The 22355-nt window shown below is 35.8% G+C and overlaps 1 protein-coding gene across 8 annotated transcripts in view; it reads left to right on the top strand.

Moving 5' to 3' along the window:
* NCOA1 (nuclear receptor coactivator 1) overlaps positions 1-22355 on the top strand; it is a 189602-nt gene that overhangs the window by 99357 nt on the left and 67890 nt on the right. For all 8 annotated transcript variants that reach the window (XM_008570619.1, XM_008570620.1, XM_008570618.1 and 5 more), the window contains 3 exons: positions 131-297; positions 7279-7376; positions 18988-19165. In XM_008570619.1, the coding sequence (XP_008568841.1) occupies positions 131-297; positions 7279-7376; positions 18988-19165 (443 nt within the window). The remainder of the gene's footprint in view (positions 1-130; positions 298-7278; positions 7377-18987; positions 19166-22355) is intronic.

The raw sequence follows: 22355 nt of genomic DNA, 5'->3' as shown, positions 1-22355 counted from the left end.
TTTCTAAATCTGGTTTTATATTCTGGGTAAAAATAAGTATCTCTCTAAATCTGTAAACATTAAATACTTGGTCAGAGAAGGAAATATGGTGATATAAATGTACACTAACTGGATTTTCTTTGTGTAACAGCACTGAAAAGAGACGCAGGGAGCAAGAAAATAAATATTTAGAAGAGCTAGCTGAGTTATTGTCTGCCAACATTAGTGACATTGACAGCTTAAGTGTAAAACCAGACAAATGCAAGATTTTGAAGAAAACAGTCGATCAGATACAGTTAATGAAGAGAATGGAACAAGGTAAAAAAAAAAAAAGCAAAGACAAAACCATGGCTGTGTACTTTTTTATTAAGACATTTCTCTGATTTACCTTTTTAGTATTAAGAAATTCTGTTGAACTTCGTAATTTTATTAAAGAAATGTTTTTGTTAAAATGCTATTGATTTTAGAAGGTGAATCTGGGAGCCTTCTTGTTATAACAAAGAGGCTTATTAACTTGAAAACGGGTTGTTTTGGGAAGTTAGGGGACCCAATGTCAGGGGATTGAGTCAGGAAATACAGGTTCTGGAGTTGGACCTGAGGCCCTGGCATAGAGTTGAAGCTCAGTAACTCCATGAAAGAAAATCTCTCCACCTGTATGAAGCTTATCTCTTTCCAGGCTCTGGGTGGGAAAAACAGTTTCCTCTGAAAAAACCCTGATGTATTTTTGAGGTTCGTATTTATACTACCAATATTTACTGAAAACCCCACACCACCAAACCCCTGGGTTGCCTACCAGAAACAAAGCCAAATCGTTTTTAAGGAACACTCCCACCACATGGCCCCATTGGAATGCCACAGAAAAAGTGATCCTGAAGGTGATTTTACACTAAAAATTTATGTAACATATGAGGAAATAAGCTATGGTGAGTAAGAGCATTAAACAGGACTAGATCCAAAAGAACTCTAGATTAATAGCAGTGATATGAGAAGACCATGGACGAATATATTTAAAGCAGTCAAAGTTTTATGATTAAGATTTTTGCAGCTGGAAAAAGGGTAGTCTAGTAACAGCTGATTTAGGAAACAGGAGAAAGTGTGCTGCAAGCCTGCAAACTGGAGCGCCAGCGATGCTTGGTCTCAAAACACTAACAGCCTGGCTCATACTCCCCAACGGGGAGATGGGAGGATTCCTCTGGGGAATTGAGCAGTCCAAGGGAAAGGACATTAGGAGATGATCCTCAGATGAAAAAGTTAGCTCCTTCTCTTGCCCCCACTTCTCACATGGCTGCCAGTCAGCATTTTAATACCCCCTTTAATATGAACAAAAAGCCAGATATTTGAGGAAAGCCTGTAGCGTAAAAGGGAACAAACCCAGCAAACAAACAGAAAAAAAGAGAACACAGAGGAAGCAGAGGCAATGCAGGGGAGCAGAAGACAATTTAAAACAACCAAACAGTTCCTCAGAGACATAAGACAAGAATAAGATGATATGAAATGAAACACTCAAAACAAGAAATAACTTTTGAAACTCAAAAACAGGTTTGCTGGAAAAAACTTTATTTCTTTACCTTATTTCTACTCTTTGCCTCCTCACACCCTCTGCCCTGACCAATTCCAGGCACAGTCTGCCTCAGGTATTTAGACTTGCTGTACCCTCTGTCTGGAATGCTCTTCTCTAGATATCTACACGACTCATTCACCCCTTTCATGTCATTGCTCACATATGTCTTCTCAATGAAATTGTCCCTAACTACCCTATTTCTTTCTACATCTGACATCTGACATATTTCATATATTATTTGCCTGCCTCCACTAGAGCTCCACAGAGCAAGGATTTTTGTTTGTTCACCACTATATCCGCTAACTACCCTATTTCTTTCTACATCTGACATCTGACATATTTCATATATTATTTGCCTGCCCCCACTAGAGCTCCACAGAGCAAGGATTTTTGTTTGTTCACCACTATATCCATAATACCAAAACAGTGCCTGGCTATGTAATAGGCTTTCAATGAATATTTGTTGAATGAATGGATGAAGGGATGAAAGGTAGTTTGAAGAAATCCCTTAGAAAGTAAAATAGACAAGCAGCAGAAAATGGGGGAAAGATAAGAAACTTATAGGATTAGTTCAGGAGGTGTAACATATGATTAGTCCCCGAAAAAGAGAACAGACCAAATAGAAGGGAAGAAATGATAAGAGAAATAATACAAAAAATCCCTTCTGAGAACTAGAAGAATATAAGTTTCCAGATTGAAAGCTCTCATATAGTGCCCAGTGAAGTCAATGAAAAAGAAACTTATACAAATGCACAATTTAGTGACATTTCAAAATACCAGGGAGAAAAAACAAGAGAGAGGAAAAAACAGGTCTCACACACACTAGATTGCTTTCACAATGAGTTCAGAATTCTAAATAACAACACTGAAAAGTAGAATTCTAGACGTAGAACTCTGTGTTCATCCAAATGAAGTTACAAGTACAAAATAAAGACATTTTCAGACATTCAGGGTCTCCCAAATGTTACCTGCAGTTGTACCTTTTCAGAAATCTCCTTCAAAACCAAGGTAGTAAACCAAGAAAGAAAGGCATGGAATCTTAACTCAGGGAAACCATGGAATCTTAACACAGAAGAAAGGTAAAAGGAGACACAGGATTACAGTTGTGCACCAACCTTAAAAATTGCGAGTCCCATCAACAGATGATTGGATAAAGAAAATGTGTTATAGGGCCGGCCCGGTGGCGCACTGGATAGTGCGCTGCTTGGGAAGTGCGGCGGCGCTCCCGCCCGAGGGTTCGGATCCCACATTCAGACCGGTTCCCGCTCACTGGCTGAGCGAGGCGCGGGAGCAACACCGAGGGTTGCGATCCCGTTGCCGGTCCCCGGTCCCCGGTCCGGTACAGGGGCAACACTGAGGGTTGCAATCCGTTGCCGGACACGGAAAAAGACAAAAGACCAAAAAAAAAAAAAAAGAAAGAAAGAAAGAAAATGTGTTATACATACACAATGGAATTTCAAAGTAATACTTCACTGTTTTTGTATGTGTTATACACATAAGAATGAAAATTATGCCATTCACAGTAGCATAGATGAGCTTTGAGAAAATTATGTTAAGTGAAATAAGCCAGGCACAGAAAGAGAAATACCACCTGTTCTCACTCATAAGTGGGAGCTAATAAATAAAGAAATGAAAAAGGAAGGAGGAAGGAACAATAATAAGTTGACTTTTCAGAGTGAAACAACGGAATTCTGGTTACTAGAGATGGGAAAGGGAGAGGGAGGGTGGGATAGTGAGAAATTGGTTAATGGGCACAAAACAGCTGGTTAGGAAAAATAAGTGCTGTTGATGTACAGTTGAGCTAGGCATCTATAATCAGCATTAATCTACTGCATGTTATCAAATGGCTAGAAGAGGGGAGATTGAACGTACTCATCACAAAGAAATGATTAAGTTTTATAATGATGAATATGCTAATTATCCTGGTTTGATCATCACACTTTGTATACATGTATTGATACTCAGCTCTACACCACAAATATGTATAATCGATTACATTTCTATTAAAAAAAATAGCCAGTCCCAGTTGGAGCAGGTGGATAGAGGATTCTGGGAGGAATATTTCCATTAAAAAAAAAGGAACACTAGGGAGTATCTGATAACTGACCAAATTGGGAGGAATTTTTGAGCTCTGGAAGAAAGGTTAGGGTTGAATTAAACTACACAGAAAATCTGAAACACAAAATATAAGAAAAGAAATGCAAATTATAGTAGACACCTTGGCTCACTTATAAAGTATATTTATGAAGCCATAGTAACATAGATATGTGTATTAAATATTGATTGCCCTAAAAATTGTTATAACTATATTGGAAGGATAAGAGGAGAAGAAATGTATGTGTAACAGGTTAGTGTAAGTAAGTTAAATTCTTACTTTCATAATAGCATGTCAGTAGATTATATCTTATATAGACAAAATCAGAGTATAGCAAATAAGCATGTTATTGAGAAGAATGGAGTGTAATAATTAGGATTTAGGCTAGCCTACTATAACAATACTATGGCTTTAAGGAAGTAGTCTAGGTAGGTGTCAGAGATTCCAATTCCTTCCATTTTTTTGCTCTGCCATTCCTACAGTATTGCCATTATCCATGTGGCAAAACATGTCTCACCTCTCCATGTCCCAGCCAATAAAAAGAAGAAAACAAGGGGAAGAAGCATGTCTTCCTTCTTCCCCTTTACGGACAAGGCCCCAAAATTACATGTCACTCTGTTGATATCCCTTAGGCCTGAAACTAGTCACATAGGCATTCCTACCTTAGGTTTTCCCTAAAATTTTCAATGTTTTGCTTCTTGCACATAGTTGTTTAATCTACTTGGACTTGATGGTTTATGTTTTTTAGGACTTGTTTAAAAACAAAAACTTTCCTTACCTCAGCGTCCTAAAACACATGAAATGATGAAGGAAATGTATCTTAAAACTAGATGAGAAACTCCTACACCATAGTAATAAAAGGATAAATAACCCAATTAAAAAATGTGCAAAGGCCAATATTTATTCAAATATTTCTCCAAAGAAGATATGCAAATGACCAATGAGCACATGAAAAAAATGCTCAACATCATTAGCCATTAGGGAAATGCAAATGGAAACCACAGTGAGATACCACTTCACACCTACTAGATGGCTGTAATCAAAAAGACAGATACAGGTTGAGCATCCCTAATCCGAAAATCCAAAGTCCTCCAAAATCCAACACTTTCTGAGTGCTGACATGATGCCACAAGTGTAAAATTCTACACCTGTTCTCATGTGACAGCTCATGTGTTTCATGCCTAAAATTATTAAAAATATTGTGTAAAATTACCTTCAGGCTATATATATAAGGTGTATATGAAACATAAATGAATTTGGTGTTTAGATTTGGATCTCATCCTCAAGATATTTTATTTTGTATATGCAAATATACCAAAATCCAAAAATATCTGAAATCTGAAACATTTCTGGTCCCAAACATTTTGGATAAGGGATACTCATAACAAGTATTGGTGAGGATGGGAAAAATTGGAACACTCATATACTACTGGTGGGAATTTAAAATGAAGCAGCCACTTTGGAAAATGTTCCAACAGTTCCTCGAAAGGTTGAGCGTGGATACCATATGACCCAGTAATTCCACTCCTAGTTTATACCCAAGAGAAATGAAAACATATGTTCCTACAAAAACTGTACATGAATGTTCACAGCAACATTATCATAAATAGCCAAAAAGTAGAAACTACTGCTGTATGTCCATCAACTGGTGAATAGATAAATGAGGTATATCCATATGATAGAATATTACTAGAAAATAAAAAGGAATAAAGTACTGATGAATACTTCAACATGGTTGAACCTTGAAAACATTGTTAAGCAAAAGAAGTTCAGTCACAAAGGGACACATATTGTATGATTCCATTTATATGTAATGTCCAGAATAGGCAAATCCATAGAGACAGAAAGTAAATTGGTGGTTGCCTTGGGCTGGGAGTGATAGGAAAATGGGGAGTGACTGCTAATAGAAATGGGGTTTCTTTTTTGGGGTGATGAAAATGTTCAAAAATTGTGATGGTGGTTGCAGAACTCTGAATATACTAAAAACCATTGAACTGTGTGCTTTAAATGTGTGAATTGCATACTGTATGAATTATAATTCAAGGCGATTATTATCAAAACTATATGACATTTTACACCCATAGATTCACAAAAATTAAAAAACTGTTATGATATCAAGTGTCAGTGAGGATGCAGAAAAGCAAAATCAGTGGTAGAACCTCTTTAGAGAGCAATTTCTTCATACAGTACTTAGTAATGTTGAAGATACACAGATCTTATGATCCCACATTTTTAATTCTAGTATTTACCCTGAAGAAACTGTGACACATGTACAAAAGAGGAAATACTGAAAATAGTTTATCACAGCACTGTAGTAGCAAAAAAAGGCCCACCACTAGGGGAATAGATAAATCAACTGTGGGTTGTTTATATAAAGTAATACTATACAGCAGTTTAAATGAATGGATCAAACCTGTATACATCAATGTGGTTAATCTCAAGTATAATACTGAGTGGAAATAGTCTATACATATTTATGTAAACTTTAAAACACAAAACAGTAATATACTGTTCATGAAATTATATATATGTAGTAAAAGTTTAAAAACATGCTTAGAAATGATTCTACCAACCTCAGAATAATGGTTGCTTCTTTTTAAAAAAAAAAAGCACAGAGGAGGAAGGGTGGCAAGTCTTAAGCTATATTTGCAACATTTTATTTATTTAAAAAGGAACGACCTGAAGCAAATAATATTAACAGGTGTGAAAATTGAATGGTGGCTGTATGGATATATGCTATGTAATTTTCTGTATTTTTTGGAATATTTTAAATACATCATATTTTTAAGTGAAAAAGTGAATCTCTATACTCAATAATACCATATTTGGTTTTTGGTGAAGTACATAGTCTGACAGATTGGAAACTATTATTTAAGCATGATGCTGCTTTAGGAAGATGGGATAGCTAAAGCTGTAACTGCTTTAAACCATTGACCAGTTACAGTTTTATCTATCAGAACATCATGACACAGATGTGAAGTTACCAAGTACATGCGGGCTGTCAAAAGGAAAAATCATAGGGCCGGCCCAGTGGCGCACTCGGTCGAGTGCGGCGCTTGGGAGCGCAGCGGCGCTCCCGCCAAGGGTTTGGATCCCATATAGAGACCGATCCGCTCACTGGTTGAGCACAGTGCAGGCGCAACACTGAGGTTTGCGATCCCGTTGCCGCTTGCGGTACTGGCGCGACACTGAGGTTTGCAATCCCGTTACCGGTCACGAAAAAAGACAAAAAGGAAAAATCATATCTTCATTCTCTCTTCAATGGCAATGGATCATATCAGAAAAGAGAAAAGAAAAATGTAGGAAATAATCATTCTTTACGATTTATCTACTTCTCGAAAGCTTTTGGTGTGGACTTTTTAAAAAAGGCTATGTATGTACAGCATTTTCTCATTATTGAAACACTGGACTCAGTCAGTATTCAAATCCTCCTGCTACCACTTATTAGTTAGATGATTTGGGGCAAATTAACCTTTTGATGCTCTATTTTATTATCCATAAACTGAGTATAATTAAGATTAAGTGTGAAGCTTAATAAATGTTATTTGAATTTGAAATTAAGTGAGTCTATGTCTTCATAAACTAGCCTTTATGGGAATGAATCCTTCTTGGATGTGTGATTTTTAAATTTTCTTTATTACAGAGAAATCAACAACTGATGATGATGTACAAAAATCAGACATCTCATCAAGTAGTCAAGGAGTGATAGAAAAGGAATCCTTGGGACCTCTTCTTTTGGAGGTAGGTGTCCTCATTGACTTAGAAAGTGATTAAAATCGTTTTTTAGGGAATTTGGGTTTTTTTTAAATCTTCTTTTATGCCTTATATCCAATTAGTAAATTATAAAACAAAGTTTTTAAGAGCTTTTTATAATTTATTGTGAAAACTGTTTGACAGTTGTTACTATTTCAGAATAAAATATGAATAGTGAACATGAAAAATCTTCGTAAAGGCATTCTAAATAGTCAGGTGGAAAACTGAAGCCTACTGTATGGCTTTGCCTCTTATTTTTGGGGTAGTTAGGACTAATTGGGAAAATAAAACATTAGAATTATTTAGCTAGCTAGTGTTGTTTATATATACTCATATACATTCTGTAGAATTTCACTTTTGAATGAGGGATGCCTAGTTTATTGCAGTAGGTGTTCTCCCGAAAAGTTTTCTGACTAAAACTTTTTAAATTGTTTATATAAACATTCTAAGAGAATTACTGTTTAAGTCATCAAAGGTTGTAATGTGAAGAACTTTTAAACTTGAATTACTTTGTAATTACTGTGTAATTTTTACCCCTGCCTTTCTTCACAAGTCTTCTTAGCAACTCACACTTGGACAGGTCTCTTTATTTTCTAACTTTGTTTTCTCCTTTGTTTGTTTTGTCCTGTTACCCTAACTTCTCTTCTGTGTTTTGTATTAACCATAATTCTTTCTACCTACTGCTGATGTAAGAACATTCTCAAAATTTAGTTCATGCTTTTCCAGCCCCCAAAATATCATGTATTCTTATTGCTTCACTTTTCATCTCTATAGAGATGACACCCAAATATGTACTTTTTGCCTTTACCTCTTTCCATACTCCATTCCTGTACTTTTAAAAGGCTGCTGAATATTTTTGACTCACCTATTAGCAACTTTGCCCTCAAAATCTAAATGCTTTATTTCCCTTCCATGTTATACAAGTGCTCTGTTACTTTAGACTATTGTTTTTAATGATTATTATTAGGGGAACAAGCACATAATTCTGTAGAATTGTAAAATATAAAAGACATTGGCCATTGAAACTGAGATGGAAACTACTCTCTGAGCAAGAACATACACATAAAAGGGGGAGTAAGGGGACCACTACATGTGATGGATGTTGAATTTTTAATTATTTTCACAACTTATAAAATTGATTGTATAACATGATTTTATCTTAGGAAACAGTGTTATAACAGGTATAGTAAAAATGTTAGTGGTAGAATCTAGATGGCAGATATACAGGTGTTTGCTAAAAAAATTCTTTCACCTTTGCTGTATTTTGAAAATTTTTAGAGTAAATTGCCAAAGGAAAACAAATTATTTCCCTCTTCCACCCTCATCTCTGCCCTCTACTTACCACCTGCCACCATCCTACTATTTGATAACAGTTGGGCTGTCCTGGAGACCTGGTCCATCCTAGCACTTATTGGTCATCTCCTCTACTCTGCAGAATATTAGGAGACCTGTCTTTTCATACTTTCTGGTTTTTCTCTGGGGGTTCTGTCTGCCTGCTTAGTGCCCTATGTGTTTGTTTTCCTTTTTTTCTTTCTATATCTTTTCTATTTTTAATTTTTTTTTCTTTTGTTTTCTGACTGGTAAGGGGATCGCAACCCTCGGCACGGTGTTGTCCGCACCACGCTCAGCCAGTGAGCGCACCCGGCCATCCCTATATAGGATCTGAACCCGTGGCCTCAGCGCTACCAGCACTGCACTCTCCCGAGTGAGCCACGGGGCCGGCCTTTTTTTTTCTTTTTTTTTTATCCTTTTTTCTCTTGCCTTTTTTTCCCGCATATGTTTTTAAACTCGCCCCAAAACTTTATATCTTCTTTCAATTCATTAAATATTTATTAAATATGTGCCCTCTTGGGGTACACAAATAAGATATTTATTGAATATATTTTATGTATATAGTGTTATTTGACATACTGAAGAAATATAAGGTATAGAGGCCCTTGAAATTCTGGGGTTTCTGTAGGAAAATGGTGATCATTTGAATTCTAGTTTCTCTGCACATTCTTCAGAAATGACATAGATCAACAAAGAAAGCAAACAGGTTATCCACAAACTTAGTATAACACAACTGGAAACAGAATAATACTACTGTTACTTTAATTTACATAAACATTTGTTATTGCCATATGAGAAAAGTCCAAAACACTTTAAAATGAATAGAAAATGATAGGAAGACATCCATTCAAAACTACTATAAGACGACAAAGTAAGAATTTTTTTCAGCTAATGAAATTATCACCCTGAAATTTACTATCATAGGAAGACTGTAACATATTACACACAAGTTAAATGTCATTAGGCAAGCATTTTCAAATATGAAAGAAACATCAAATTAGAATTTTCCAAGACAGACTAGAAATTGATTTGGGTTCTTGACCTCAAGGAGCTAATAATATTTTGATATGTGAAATAGAGACTGTAAAATAAAACTAGGAAGTTTTATAGACTTCAGAATTGCTGCCTTCATTGACAACCTAACTATATCTTTTCTATCCCTTCTTTATTGCCCAGCTCTGTCCCTCTTGACTTAAACTTTATGGAGTCTAATCCAAGGCAGCTAAGACAGAAAGTGGTAGAAAAGCTAAGAGATTTTCCATTGAATTGTCCAGGCTGTAGTCTAGAGATGCCTTGTTCAGTATGATAGCCACTAGCCACATGTGGCTATTTAAATTTGAATTAAATTAAGTTAAAAATTCAGTGCCTTAGTTTCACCAGCCACATTTACACTGACTTTTTTTTTTTTTTTTGGAGTAATGAATTTTTCTCTTTACTAGTCATATTTTCTTATCATTAGGTATATGCCAAGAATCCTTTTCTAAACATGAATCAGGGAGAAATGTTATAATTCTGTGTTGACATAGAATAATTTGTTCGAACATTTTATTATTATTTTTTTTTTGCGGCTGTCTGGTACGGGGATCCAAACCCTTAACCTTGGTATTGTAACACCATGCTCTAACTAGCTGAGCTAACTGGCCAGTTTCACCAGCCACATGTAAAGTGTTCAACACAGATATAGAATATTTCCATCACTGCAGAAAGTTAAATTTGATAGCACTGGTCTGGAGGAACTTGCCCAGATGGAATGTCTGCATGTTTAAAAAGTGGCCAGATATCCACCATAATATAAGAAATTCTCACCATTCACTATTCAATTTATTTCTGTCTTTTTAAAACATCAAATAAATGTAGCATATGTTAAGAATGAAGGTACTGGGGGAAATTTCCTCACATCTAAAGAGAGGGTGGTATTAGAACTTGTTTAGTTAACAAATACATACATATGACATATACATATTTATGACATATACACAGTGTATGACATATAAACTGACATACATATTGTTGAATACGTATGTCAGACACTGAGTGTCTACATCATAGAATTGTTTTGAAAATTAAATGAGACAGACAATTTCTTAGCAGGGTGCTTGGCACATAGTTCGTATTCATTAAGTATAGGCATTGTTTTTTTAAGCTCCTCATTTCTTCTCTGTTGTTGTTTACTGTCTAAATTCCTTTGCCTCACATTCAAAGTTCTGCATTAGCTGACCCTAACCCTCCTTATTTTCTTTTGCTCTCCAAGAAAACCTCTCTGTTTCAGTCAAGGAGGTCTCCCTATAACTTGCATATGCTTTCCAGCTTCCATACCTTGCTTTCTGGCATTCCCAACGTATCTGTGTAGCTTTTGACACTTGTTGACCACCCACTCCCTCTTCCTTAAAACTTCCCATGGCGAGGTCTCCCTATAACTTGCATATGCTTTCCAGCTTCCATACCTTGCTTTCTGGCATTCCCAATGTATCTGTGTAGCTTTTGACACTTGTTGACCACCCACTCCCTCTTCCTTAAAACTTCCCATGGCCCCGTTGACAGTACTCTCTCCTCTAACCTTCCCTGGCTACTCCTCAGCCTCTACTCCTCTCTCTTCAACGGCCCCCAGAGTCTGGCCTTGGCTCTCCCTTTTTTAAAATGTTGTGCATATTTCTTGGGAAGTTTTATCCACATCTATGTCTATGTCTGTGTGCACATATGTATGTCAGTGTAATATCAGTTAAAGTTCTCAGATTTCAAGCAACAGACACCAATTCTGACTAAATTAACCAAATTTGAATGTATTGGAATGTTGTTTGGATATCACAGAACGATGCTTGGAAACAGGATGAAACCAAGGCATCTTTAGGAGGCTAGGAAGCAAAAACTATGGGACTGGTCTCTTAGAAAGAACCATCCAGGCAGTGCCCTGCTGCTAGAATGAATGTACTCCAGCTATGCGTAGTCTTTTTGTTATTCTCCTCATGGTTCACATTTAGGGAGAGGTCTCCCAATGGCCTGATTAAGAATCCCACGAGATTTTATTTAATGGGGAAGAAGCAATTCCCCAAAGGAAATAAGAGTATTCTTTGGAAGGGGAAAAGATAATTGTATTTAAAAACAAATAAACGAGAAACGCAAATGATTACTATATGTCTCTGTGAATCACAAAGTTCTATCATTAGCCTAGATCTTTCTTCCAGGCTTTCTTTCATCACATCCTGCTGCCTTTTGAACATCTCCATTTGATTCTTCCTCAGTCACTTCAAATATAACATTTCTAAAACAAAATTTATAATCCCCTTTTACCTCTATTTAAAAGAAGGGGAAAAATGTCAAATAATAGAAGACTAGATTTTTCCCCACTGTATCCCCTTTCTCAGGGAAAGAAAAGGACTTATCTACCAGAACCCTGAAGTTGTTAATGAAGGAGTTACTCCAAATGCTTATCTCTAACAGCTGCTATAGAGGTCACCAAATGCTGTTTGTTCTGCCTCTGTCAAGTACTCTTCTATTATTTCCATAGCCATTGCTATAATTCAGGTTCTCATTTCAACAGGAGTGTTACAATATCTTTCAGCTGGTCTCCTTCCTCCCATTTACACACCACATCTACTGCCAAGGGATCTTTGTAAGAGCAGATCATGTCACTCTCCTGCTTAAGAAGATTGCCTTCAAGATAATGCCCATTGCCTTCAGGATAAATTCCTTCTTTTATCTGCTTTTCTTTGAAGTTTTTTCAAAATTTTTTTTTACTGTTAAATATAACACAAATATGACAAGTGCATAACAAGAAGGCTTCTTTTATTTCTCTCTCTGAGCTGTTTCCTCTGTCTTGAATGTCCTTTCCATCCCTCATCTGCCTGAGTTGCTTCTCTGTGTTCTTCAAGCCTCTGCTCAAGTCTGGTGTAGCCTCTTTGAAGAAACCTCACCAAGGACAAACTTCCCCTTCCCCTATTGTGGGTGCCTTAACCTTTGTGAATTCCTCTATTGAACTATATTGTTTAACTGTGTGTACTTGTTTTTTTCCCCTCAGAGACTAGGAAGTTGTTGAGAATTTTGTGTTTTATTCCTGGAACATTATCCAGTCACTGATATTTAATGGGTGGTAGTCTCATTTAAAGCCAGGGCTCTGTGAGAAACCTTGACCAGTGTGAACCCTGCTCTGAGACACAAGGTGATCCTCTTTGAAAGGTGACATCCTGAGCAGAGGGAAAAGCTCTCAGATTGATTATGTTGTACTTAATGGACAGTCATTTGTTATCGTCTCTGTGTGCAGCATAACATAAGACCAGCTGTCGGGACTTGGAGGAACAGGAAAATTCCTACCCAGGAGTACACTTGAAAGTTAATTATATGCATAACGTGTGAGGAAAACTTGTAGAACAAGAAATAGCAGGTTATATTAATCATAATACTTTTACAAAGTAGAGATGTTTGTATATTCATAGGAATACTCTTAAAAAAACTGTTCCTTGAAATGTTACCAATCTCTTGAGGATAGAATTTTGGCAGATCTTCTACTATTGACCACATTTTTATATTTTAAGTTGTTTTATAAGTAAATATTTCATTTATGATTTAAAAAAAACAAAAAATGAAGGAAGTTAAATTATATTTATACCATATCTTGGCTATTGTAAATAATGCTGCAATGAACATGGGAGTGCAGCTATCTCTTTGACATACTGATTTAATTTCCTTTGGATATACACCTAGAAGTGGGATTACTGGATCATATGGTAGTTATATTTTTAATTTTTTGAGGAACCTCTATACTGTTTTACATAATGGCTGTACCAATTTACATTCCCACCTACAGTGTGCAAAGGTTCCCTTTTCTCACCTACACTTGTTATATTTTGTCTTTCATTTCGTTTTGTTTTGGTGGCTGGCCAGTACAAAGGTCTTTTGTCTTTTTGATAATGATATCTCAATTTATGGTTTTAATTTGCATTTCAACCTAAGTGTCCAAAAATGGATGAATGGATAAAGAAAACATGGTGTATATATACAGAATGGAATACTATTCAACCTTAAAAAAAAGGAAGTCTTGTCATTTGCAACAGCATGAGTGAACCTGGAGGACGTTATGCTAAATGAAATAGGCCAGTCACAGAAAGTCAAGTACCACATGATTTCACTTATATGTATAATCTAAATAAGTCAAACTCATAGGATCAGAAAGTAGAATGGTGGGGTGAGGGGTGGAAGGATTGGGAGATGTTGGTCAAAGGATAACAAAATTTAGATAGAAGGAATAAGTTCAAGAGATCTATTGTACATTATGGGGACTATAATTAATAATACTTTTATTACATGAAAATTGCTAAGAGACTAGATTTTAAGTGTTTTACCACAAAAAATGATAAGAATGTGAGGTAATACTTATGTGAGTTAACTTGGTTTAGCCATTCCACAATGTATACATATTTCAGAGCATCACACACACCATAAATATATACAATTTTTATCAATTAAAATAAATCATAATAATGTTACTGAAAAAGACACCTCATAAAAATGAGGTGGATACAGACGGAAAAGTATATCATTGGATGTGTTTATTAAATCACAACACCCATTTTTAAATGCTGTCCATCAATTATGCAAAGTTTTTAAAAAATAAATCCTTTATTTTAGAGTTCAACATTATACAGTGTAATCATTTTTCATGTCCCTTTATCAATTCCTCCCTTACCCCGCCCCCCGCCCACCTTTGGTAACCTCAGTTCTGTTCTCTCCTTTTGAAAGTTCAATGTGTTATTGTGATTGTTGTATCTTTCTTTCTTTTTTTAATTTGTTTATTTTTTAGCTTCCACTTATGAGTGAGGACATGTGATATTTCTCTTTCTGTGCCTGGCTTATTTCATTTCACATGATTTTCTCTAAGTTCATCCATGTTGTTGCAAATGGCAGTATTTCATTCTTTTTTACGGAAGAGTAGTATTCCATTGTGTATATATACCACACTTTTTTCCTTATCAAGCTGTCTAACAATGGACATTTAGACATTTAGTTTGGTACCAAGTCTTTGGTATTGTAAACAGAGCTGTGATAAACATAGGAGTGCAGGTATTCCTTTGCCATGATGACTTCCATTCCTTTGGGTATATATTCAGCAATGGAATTGCTGGATTGTATGGCAGTTCTATCCGTAGTTGTTTGAGGAAATTCCATACTGTTTTCCATAATGGCTGCACCAATTTACAGTCCCACCAACAGAGTAGGAGGGTTCCCCTTTCTCCTTATCCTCACCAGCATTTGTTATTCTCTCTTTGCTTGATTTTGTTGATGTGGTATATCACATTTATTGACTTGTATATGTTGAAACAACCTTGCATCCCTGGGATGAATCCCACTTGATCATGGTGTACAATTTTTTTGGTGTGGTATTCTATTTGATAATATTTTATTGAGGATTTTTGTGTCTATGTTCATCAAAGATATTGGCCTGTAGTTTTTTTGTTGTTGAATCTTTATCTGGTTTTGGTATCAGGGTGATGCTGGCCTCATAGAATGAGTTTGAGAGAATGGCCTCTGTTTCACTTTTTTAGAATAATTTGAAGAGAACTGATATTAATTCCTCTTTAAAGGCTTGGGTAGAATTCAGCAGTAAAGCCCTCCAGTCCTGGACTTTTCTTTGTTGGGAGATTGCTGATTACTGCTGCAATCTCGTTGCTTGTTATTGGTCTGTTCAGGTTTTCTGTGTCATCTTGGTTCAGTCTTGGCAGTTTTTACGTGTCCAGAAATTTATTCATTTCCTCTAGGGTTTCAAATTTGTTGATGTATCATTGTTTATAGTAGTCTCTAGTGATTGGTTGTATTTCTGTGGTATCAGTTGTAATGTCTCCTTTTATCATTTCTAATTTTTGTTATTCAGGTCTTCATGTTCTTTTTTTTAGTTAGCCTAGGTAATGGTTTGTCTATTTTGTTTATCTTCTCAAAAAACCAACTTTTTTTTTTTTTTTTTAAAGATGACTGGTAAGGGGATCTTAACCCTTGACTTGGTGTTGTTAGCATCACGCTCACCCAGTGAGCAAACCGGCCATCCCTATATGGGATCCGAACCCATGGCCTTGGTGTTATCAGCACCGCACTCTCCCGAGTGAGCCACAGGCCAGCCCCAAAAAACCAACTTTTTTTTTTTTTAAAGATGACTGGTAAGGGGATCTTAACCCTTGACTTGGTGTTGTTAGCATCACGCTCACCCAGTGAGCAAACCGGCCATCCCTATATGGGATCCGAACCCATGGCCTTGGTGTTATCAGCACCGCACTCTCCCGAGTGAGCCACAGGCCAGCCCCAAAAAACCAACTTTTTGTTTCATTGATCTTTTGTATCATTTTTGGGGTTTCTATTTCATTTAGTTCTTATCTGATCTTAATTATTTCTTTCCGTCTACTAATTTAGGATTTGGATTGTTCTTTTTTCCAGTTCTTTGAGGTATAGCATTAAGTTGTTTATTTGAAATCTTTCTATTCTTTTGATGAAAGCATTTATTGCAATAAACTTCCCTCTTAGTACTGCTTTTACAGCATCCCACTGGTTTTGGTATGATGTGTCTTTATCTTCATTAGTTTCGAGAAATTTTTTGATTTCCTGTTTAATTTCTTCTTGGTCCTATATGTTGTTAAGGAGCATGTTGTTTAATTTCCATGTGTTTGTATAGTTTTCAGAGTTTCACTTGTTATTAATTTTGCTTGTTATTGGTTGTTATTGATTTTCACTTGTTATTGATTTCTAGTTGTGGTCTGAGATAACACTTGAAATGATTTCAATTTTTTAAAATTTGTTAAGGCTTGATTTGTGACCTAATGTGTGGTCTGTCCTGGAGAATGTTCCATGTACAAATGAGAAGAATGTATATTCTGTGGTCGTTCCATGGAATGTTCTGTAAATATCTGCCAAGTCCAATTGGTGTGAAGTGTGGTTTAAATCCTGTGTTTCTCTGTTGATTTGTTGCCTAGGTGATGTGTACAATGTTGAAAGAGGGGTGTTCAGGCCCCAACTATATCATATTTGGGTCTGTCTCTTTCCTTAGGTGTAATAGTGTTTGCTTTTTATATCTGGGTGCTCTGATGTTGGGTGCATATGTATTTATGACTGTTATATCTTCTTTTTGCTGGATAGATCCCTTTATCATTATATAGTAGCCTTCATTGTCTCTTTTTATAGTTTTTGGTTTAAAGTCTATTTTATCTGTTATAAGAATAGCTACTCCTGCTTGGTTTTGATTTCCATTTGTGTGGTATATCTTTTTCCATCACTTCACTCTTAGTTTGTGTGTGTCTTTAGAGGTGAGGTGAGTCTCTTCTAGACAGCATATAGTTGGGTCTAGCTTTTTAATCCAATCAGCCAGTCTGTGTCTTTTGAATGGGGAATTTAATCCGTTCACATTTAAGGTTGTTATAGAAAGGTTTTATCTTACTTCTGGGATTTTATCAGCTTTCATTTGGATGTTTTAAGTATCTTTTGGCTTTTTACCTTTTACTGTTTATCTTCAGTGTTGGTTTTTGGAGGTGGTAAGATACAGTTTCTTTCTCTTCCTTGTTTGCATTTTTATCCTACCAGTGGGTTTTGTTCTTTCTTGTGTATTCATGGTAGTGATTATCATTTTCTAGATTCCAGATGAAGAGCTCACTTGAGGATTTTTGGCAGGACTGTTTATGTGGTGGTGAACTCTCATAGTTTTTGTCTGGGGTATGCAAAGATTTTTATTGACATTCCATCTTCCTTGATCTCAAAGAGTGATTTTTCCAAACTGACCAGAAAATGTTGTGTTTTCACATTTTTAAAAAATGGGTTCAAAGCCTGCTGAAACTCTGAAAAGATTTTTTTCAACAGGTAAAAGGTTTTAAATGTTTAAACTGAGAGGATAAGATATTTCTACAGGTAATTTACATCATTTTTAGCAGCAAAATCATAACCATGTAGCATTTCCAAATATAGAATTTCATGTGCTGTCTCTATAGCATAAGTATCTTTTTGAAAGCAGTTTACTTTTTATTCATTGTTATAATTTTATCTTGAAGGAAAAAATTGTGTTTATTTTTTAGATAATACCTGTTTGGTAGCATATTATCATCAACTACTTGCCATCATAGAAAAGGCCAGCAAATTAGGACACTGGTCTTTTTTAAAAAGAAAAATGAGTAGCCCATCAACGTTGTTAGACAGCTCTTTTAAGTATTTTGCCATAGATAACCAACAGACCTCTATGTGAAGCAAAGGATTTTTATGGTCATTTTGTATACTGTTACAAAATTTAGTAAATGTTCTAATTTTTAAAGGTCTTATTTTTAAAACATACATTCTGAAGCAAGTAAGCTGCAATGTGTTACAATAAACAGAAAGATTACAGGTAAGTAAGGTGCCACTGTCAACCTCTGCATTCTGGATCTTCCCTCTGTATTCAAGGGTTTGTAATATATGACTGTCTGGACTGAGTGAGACACCACGGTATCACTATGTTTATTAAGTTTAATTTCTTTCTTATATTTAGATTACAATATAAATAGAGGTTCTGATTTTTTCCCTTTACCCTTGTGAATATTATGCATCCCTTGGGTACATATATCTCCTTTTGGAGACCCCCGGCTCCATCTCAGTGCATAGGAGGCCCCCCTGTGATTTGGCTCCTGTCCTCTGCTGACTCATTTCCTGCCACAAGCCTGTCTTGTACCATGCACTCCAGCAACTCCAAACTGTTTATTCATTTCCTTTTTGTGCCTTGCTCTCCCTTCTGCCTTGAATATTCTTCCCTCAATCCACTTCTCCTTCTCTACTATGCCTTTTGTAAGTTGGGGAGGTGTCCATGTGGAGCCTTTCTGTGCTCCCCACCCCCCAACTCCAATTCCAGATTGGGCATCCTTCTGTGTGCTCATAGAATATTTTGTGTATGTCTCTGATACTGCATTTATCCCTGGCATTTTATTATATTTATATCTCTCCCACTCAATTCCTTGAGGGCAGAGACCAGGTGTTCATCTACACAGTGTAGAGATGTTTATGACTGAATGAATGAGACAATCACTTACTACATATCTGCTACCATAAAATTCATTTCTAAGGAAGAAAGCTGAAATATTCATTCATGCCTACTTTGAAACACTAATATATAGTTCATTTAAAAATCCTGGCCCCTCTTAAATCTTCTAATCAGCACCCTCCCCTTTTTTTAACCTAACATATATTTCTGACTTCTTTTTCATAATGTATATGTTTATTTACTTATTTTATCTTTTAACCTCCCAACCTCTTAATGCTTTTTTTTTTGGCTTTGCAGGCTTTGGATGGATTTTTCTTTGTTGTGAACTGTGAAGGGAGAATTGTATTTGTGTCAGAGAATGTGACCAGCTACTTGGGTTACAATCAGGAGGAATTAATGAATACCAGTGTCTACAGCATACTGCATGTGGGGGATCATGCAGAATTTGTGAAGAATCTGCTACCAAAATCACTAGGTAAAAAGAAATTTGTTTTTTAAAAGAATACCATCTCTGCATAGCTTCTCCTTATATAATATATAAAATATGTAACAATATGTGACTGTTATATTTATAATACATATTATTTTAGTATATACTATGTTGTAATATATAATAACATATAATATATTTAAAATATTTTTGAATGTAGTTTCACCCTCACGTGTAACTATGAAGGGGAATATCATCAAATAGCTGATAGCATTCCTTTCACTTTCTTCCTCTATCTTATGCCATGATCATGTGACAGTAGTGGGAGACAAAGCAGTTAGTTGTCTGCCACAAGAAGCTTCTGCTTGAAATTCCCTTTGTTTTTAATTTTAATTATGTCCAAGAAAGAGACAAATGTATATCCTTCCCACTTCTCTTTTCAAAGAAAAAAGAAAAAGGGAGGGAGGGAGGAAGGAATATACTCTCATGTCACATACATACTAAAATTAACGTTTTTGGATGAAAGCACTTCAACTCAGGACTTCCAGGTATGATTATTCACTGCCAAGGAGCCTAGCTGAGAGGATGGATGGGGTCTGATTTCCACCCTCTATTCTATTCACTAAGCCATGTACCTTGGGGCAGGGCTGGGTGCTTAGGAGTTAGGAGACCTTTTACTAATTCTTATAAAGTCACGGATGGACTAACAGCAGCCCTTTGTTTACTTCTTGAATTTCAGGCTCCTGCTAAAGTTTTTCAGTGATCAAGTTCCACTTGCTCCTAGTGATTAGATCTCTATGTCTACATCTGAGTGGGTGTTGTATTTCAATAGTCAGTGTACAATTTGTTGGCAAATATGAAACTTTTCATATTCTCATTTCAGATTTTTTGTTCCTATTTTTTCCCATCATTTCTTTGTTCAGTGAGCTCTGAAATAAGACCAGTTTATCACACAGATAAATGTATTACACATCAGCTTTTTACACAGATACTCTGTGATAAGGTATCTAAGTTGTAGAGCTAGGAGGGTTCTAGCACACCATTTAGTATGGAACTGAGGCATGTGGTCAGGGAGGTCAAACAATGTAAGGTTCCCCTGATGTCGCTGTAGCTAATGCTTAGATTTCTTTCCCTGTCCCTGGACTCTAGATTTCTTTTGTTCTACTGTTCCACAAATTTTAAGGACTACTGATATATGGGTTTGACTGAGCTATTGCATTTTATTTTTACATTAAAAATTTTTTTTTTTAATTTTACTCTCATCTGGGGTAACAAGGTATCTGTTGGGTTTAGCAGCTTGCCTGGTTGGGAGGAGGCCTCAGGTCATAAAAAACAAGGCAGAGCTGTCTCCTGCCTCCTGAAGAAGGGGCTTATTGTTTGTGGAAGGACCACATTACCCCATCATCACCTGGTCCTCAGGCTACTGCAGATCTGTGACTATCTGTGATTCAGTTTCCCCAGGTCACTGCCAGTAGGTAAATATGGAGGGAGTGTTACCTCATAGCTGAAGTGTTGGTGATGCTGTTCCTGGCTACACAAGGGGCAGTGATCCTCTGCTGGTCTGACAGTTCATTGTTGTCTTCTCTGAGCAGCGCCCTTCCACAGTAAGGAGGAATATGAGTCTCCTGCTGCAGATATATATTTCTCTCATTCCTTCAATAATGAAAGAATAGAAACATTGAAAAAAAGTAATACCACTGCCTTTACTGTAAAATTCAATAGAGTATAGACAAGCAAAGATAGGGACAGCTCCATTGTAATAGAGTAGATCACCTAGTTTTACAGTGTCGGTTGATCATCCATTAGAATAAAGCCCACTGCACTAACTTGGAAAAGCCAATAGCTTCTTTCAAGGTATTTCCAAGAAGGTTTTAGGAAAAAATATATTGCAGTTCCTATATTTAAACCTCCATTATTAAAACAATCAAATTATTAGAGAATCAAAGAAAGAGACAAAGTAGAATAATTTTATATGTATCGTATTATCAACCTCGAATAAAATTAAATCAAGGTTCAGAAATATAAAGGAAGAAATTCGAAGAAAAAATGAAGATCATTATTTTATATGTATTCACCTTATGTACCTATATATCACTTATATACACGATTCAAAAGATTGCCTTCCTATTTCTGACTTGTTATTATCAAGGAGAAATTTTGAAGAAAAAAGTTAAAAGCCAAGCTGTTTAAAAATTGCTTTTGAATTTACTAATTTAGAAAATTTCAGTATTTGGGTTGGGCAGAGGAGAAGTGGTAGACTAATGGGTACAAAACTATGCTATCTAACATAAGTGAATCATTGTATAGTATATGCATGTATTGAAATTACACACTGTACCCCCAAAATATACACATAAATAAAACTGAAAAAAAAAAAAGATTTCCGTGTCTAAAATCCATACTTGTTAAGCATAGCATTTTATTTATAAAAAATGAAAAATCCAAACATTGGGGAGCTAGTATGGTAAGATATTTTGTCCAAAAGAACAAGTATGCATGGATATACTTGGACTTGATACAGACGGTTGTAAGAACATTATATTGGGAAAGGCTAAGGTTACAAAGGATATGTTAGTGAACATAGATTTCTTAGCAAAATTCTAACTTGAACTTGAAGTTTGAAAAAAGAAATTTTAAAAAGTTCTATTTATAAATTCATGGCATTTATATCTTAAATGCTGGGGACACCAGAGTGGTGAAGAGCACAGGCTTTTTGGTATAAAACAGACATGGATAATGCATTCTGGCTCTACTGCATTATTAGCTGTGTGACCTTGGACAAGACACTTGACCCTTCTAGGCCTCATCTTTCATCGGAAGGTTAAGGAGTAGATGGTGCTTAGCACATTTTCTGGCTGGTATTAAATTCTCTTCAACTTTTAGCTATTATTACTATTATTGGCTTTGTCTAAATGTTTTGGAGCTTTTAATTTCGTGAATGATAGATCTATAATAATGTATTATTAATAACTACTAGATGTTCTGGGTTATGTTTTTAGCTTATAAATTGATGTCAAGTAAGGACAATTTTGTCCTTTCATTTTATACTCCTTAGTTCTGTTCTGTAGAAATTACTGTGGCAAACTTTTTTTATAGATCTCATCCAGTAGGATAGTTCAGTTCTTTTTTATATCATAACTAAACTGCTACTTCCACCTAAAAAAAAAAGGCTTTTGTTATTTGTTTTGTAATACTTTGGTTTTATTTGTGTTAACAGTTGTTTTCTTTTTTTTTA

Source organism: Galeopterus variegatus, unplaced genomic scaffold (genome assembly GCF_000696425.1).
Source record: "Galeopterus variegatus unplaced genomic scaffold, G_variegatus-3.0.2 Scaffold620, whole genome shotgun sequence".
Classification (NCBI taxonomy): Eukaryota; Metazoa; Chordata; class Mammalia; order Dermoptera; family Cynocephalidae; genus Galeopterus; species Galeopterus variegatus.
The sequence above is the reverse complement of the archived record's forward strand: the minus strand, read 5'-3'. Positions and strand labels throughout refer to the sequence as shown.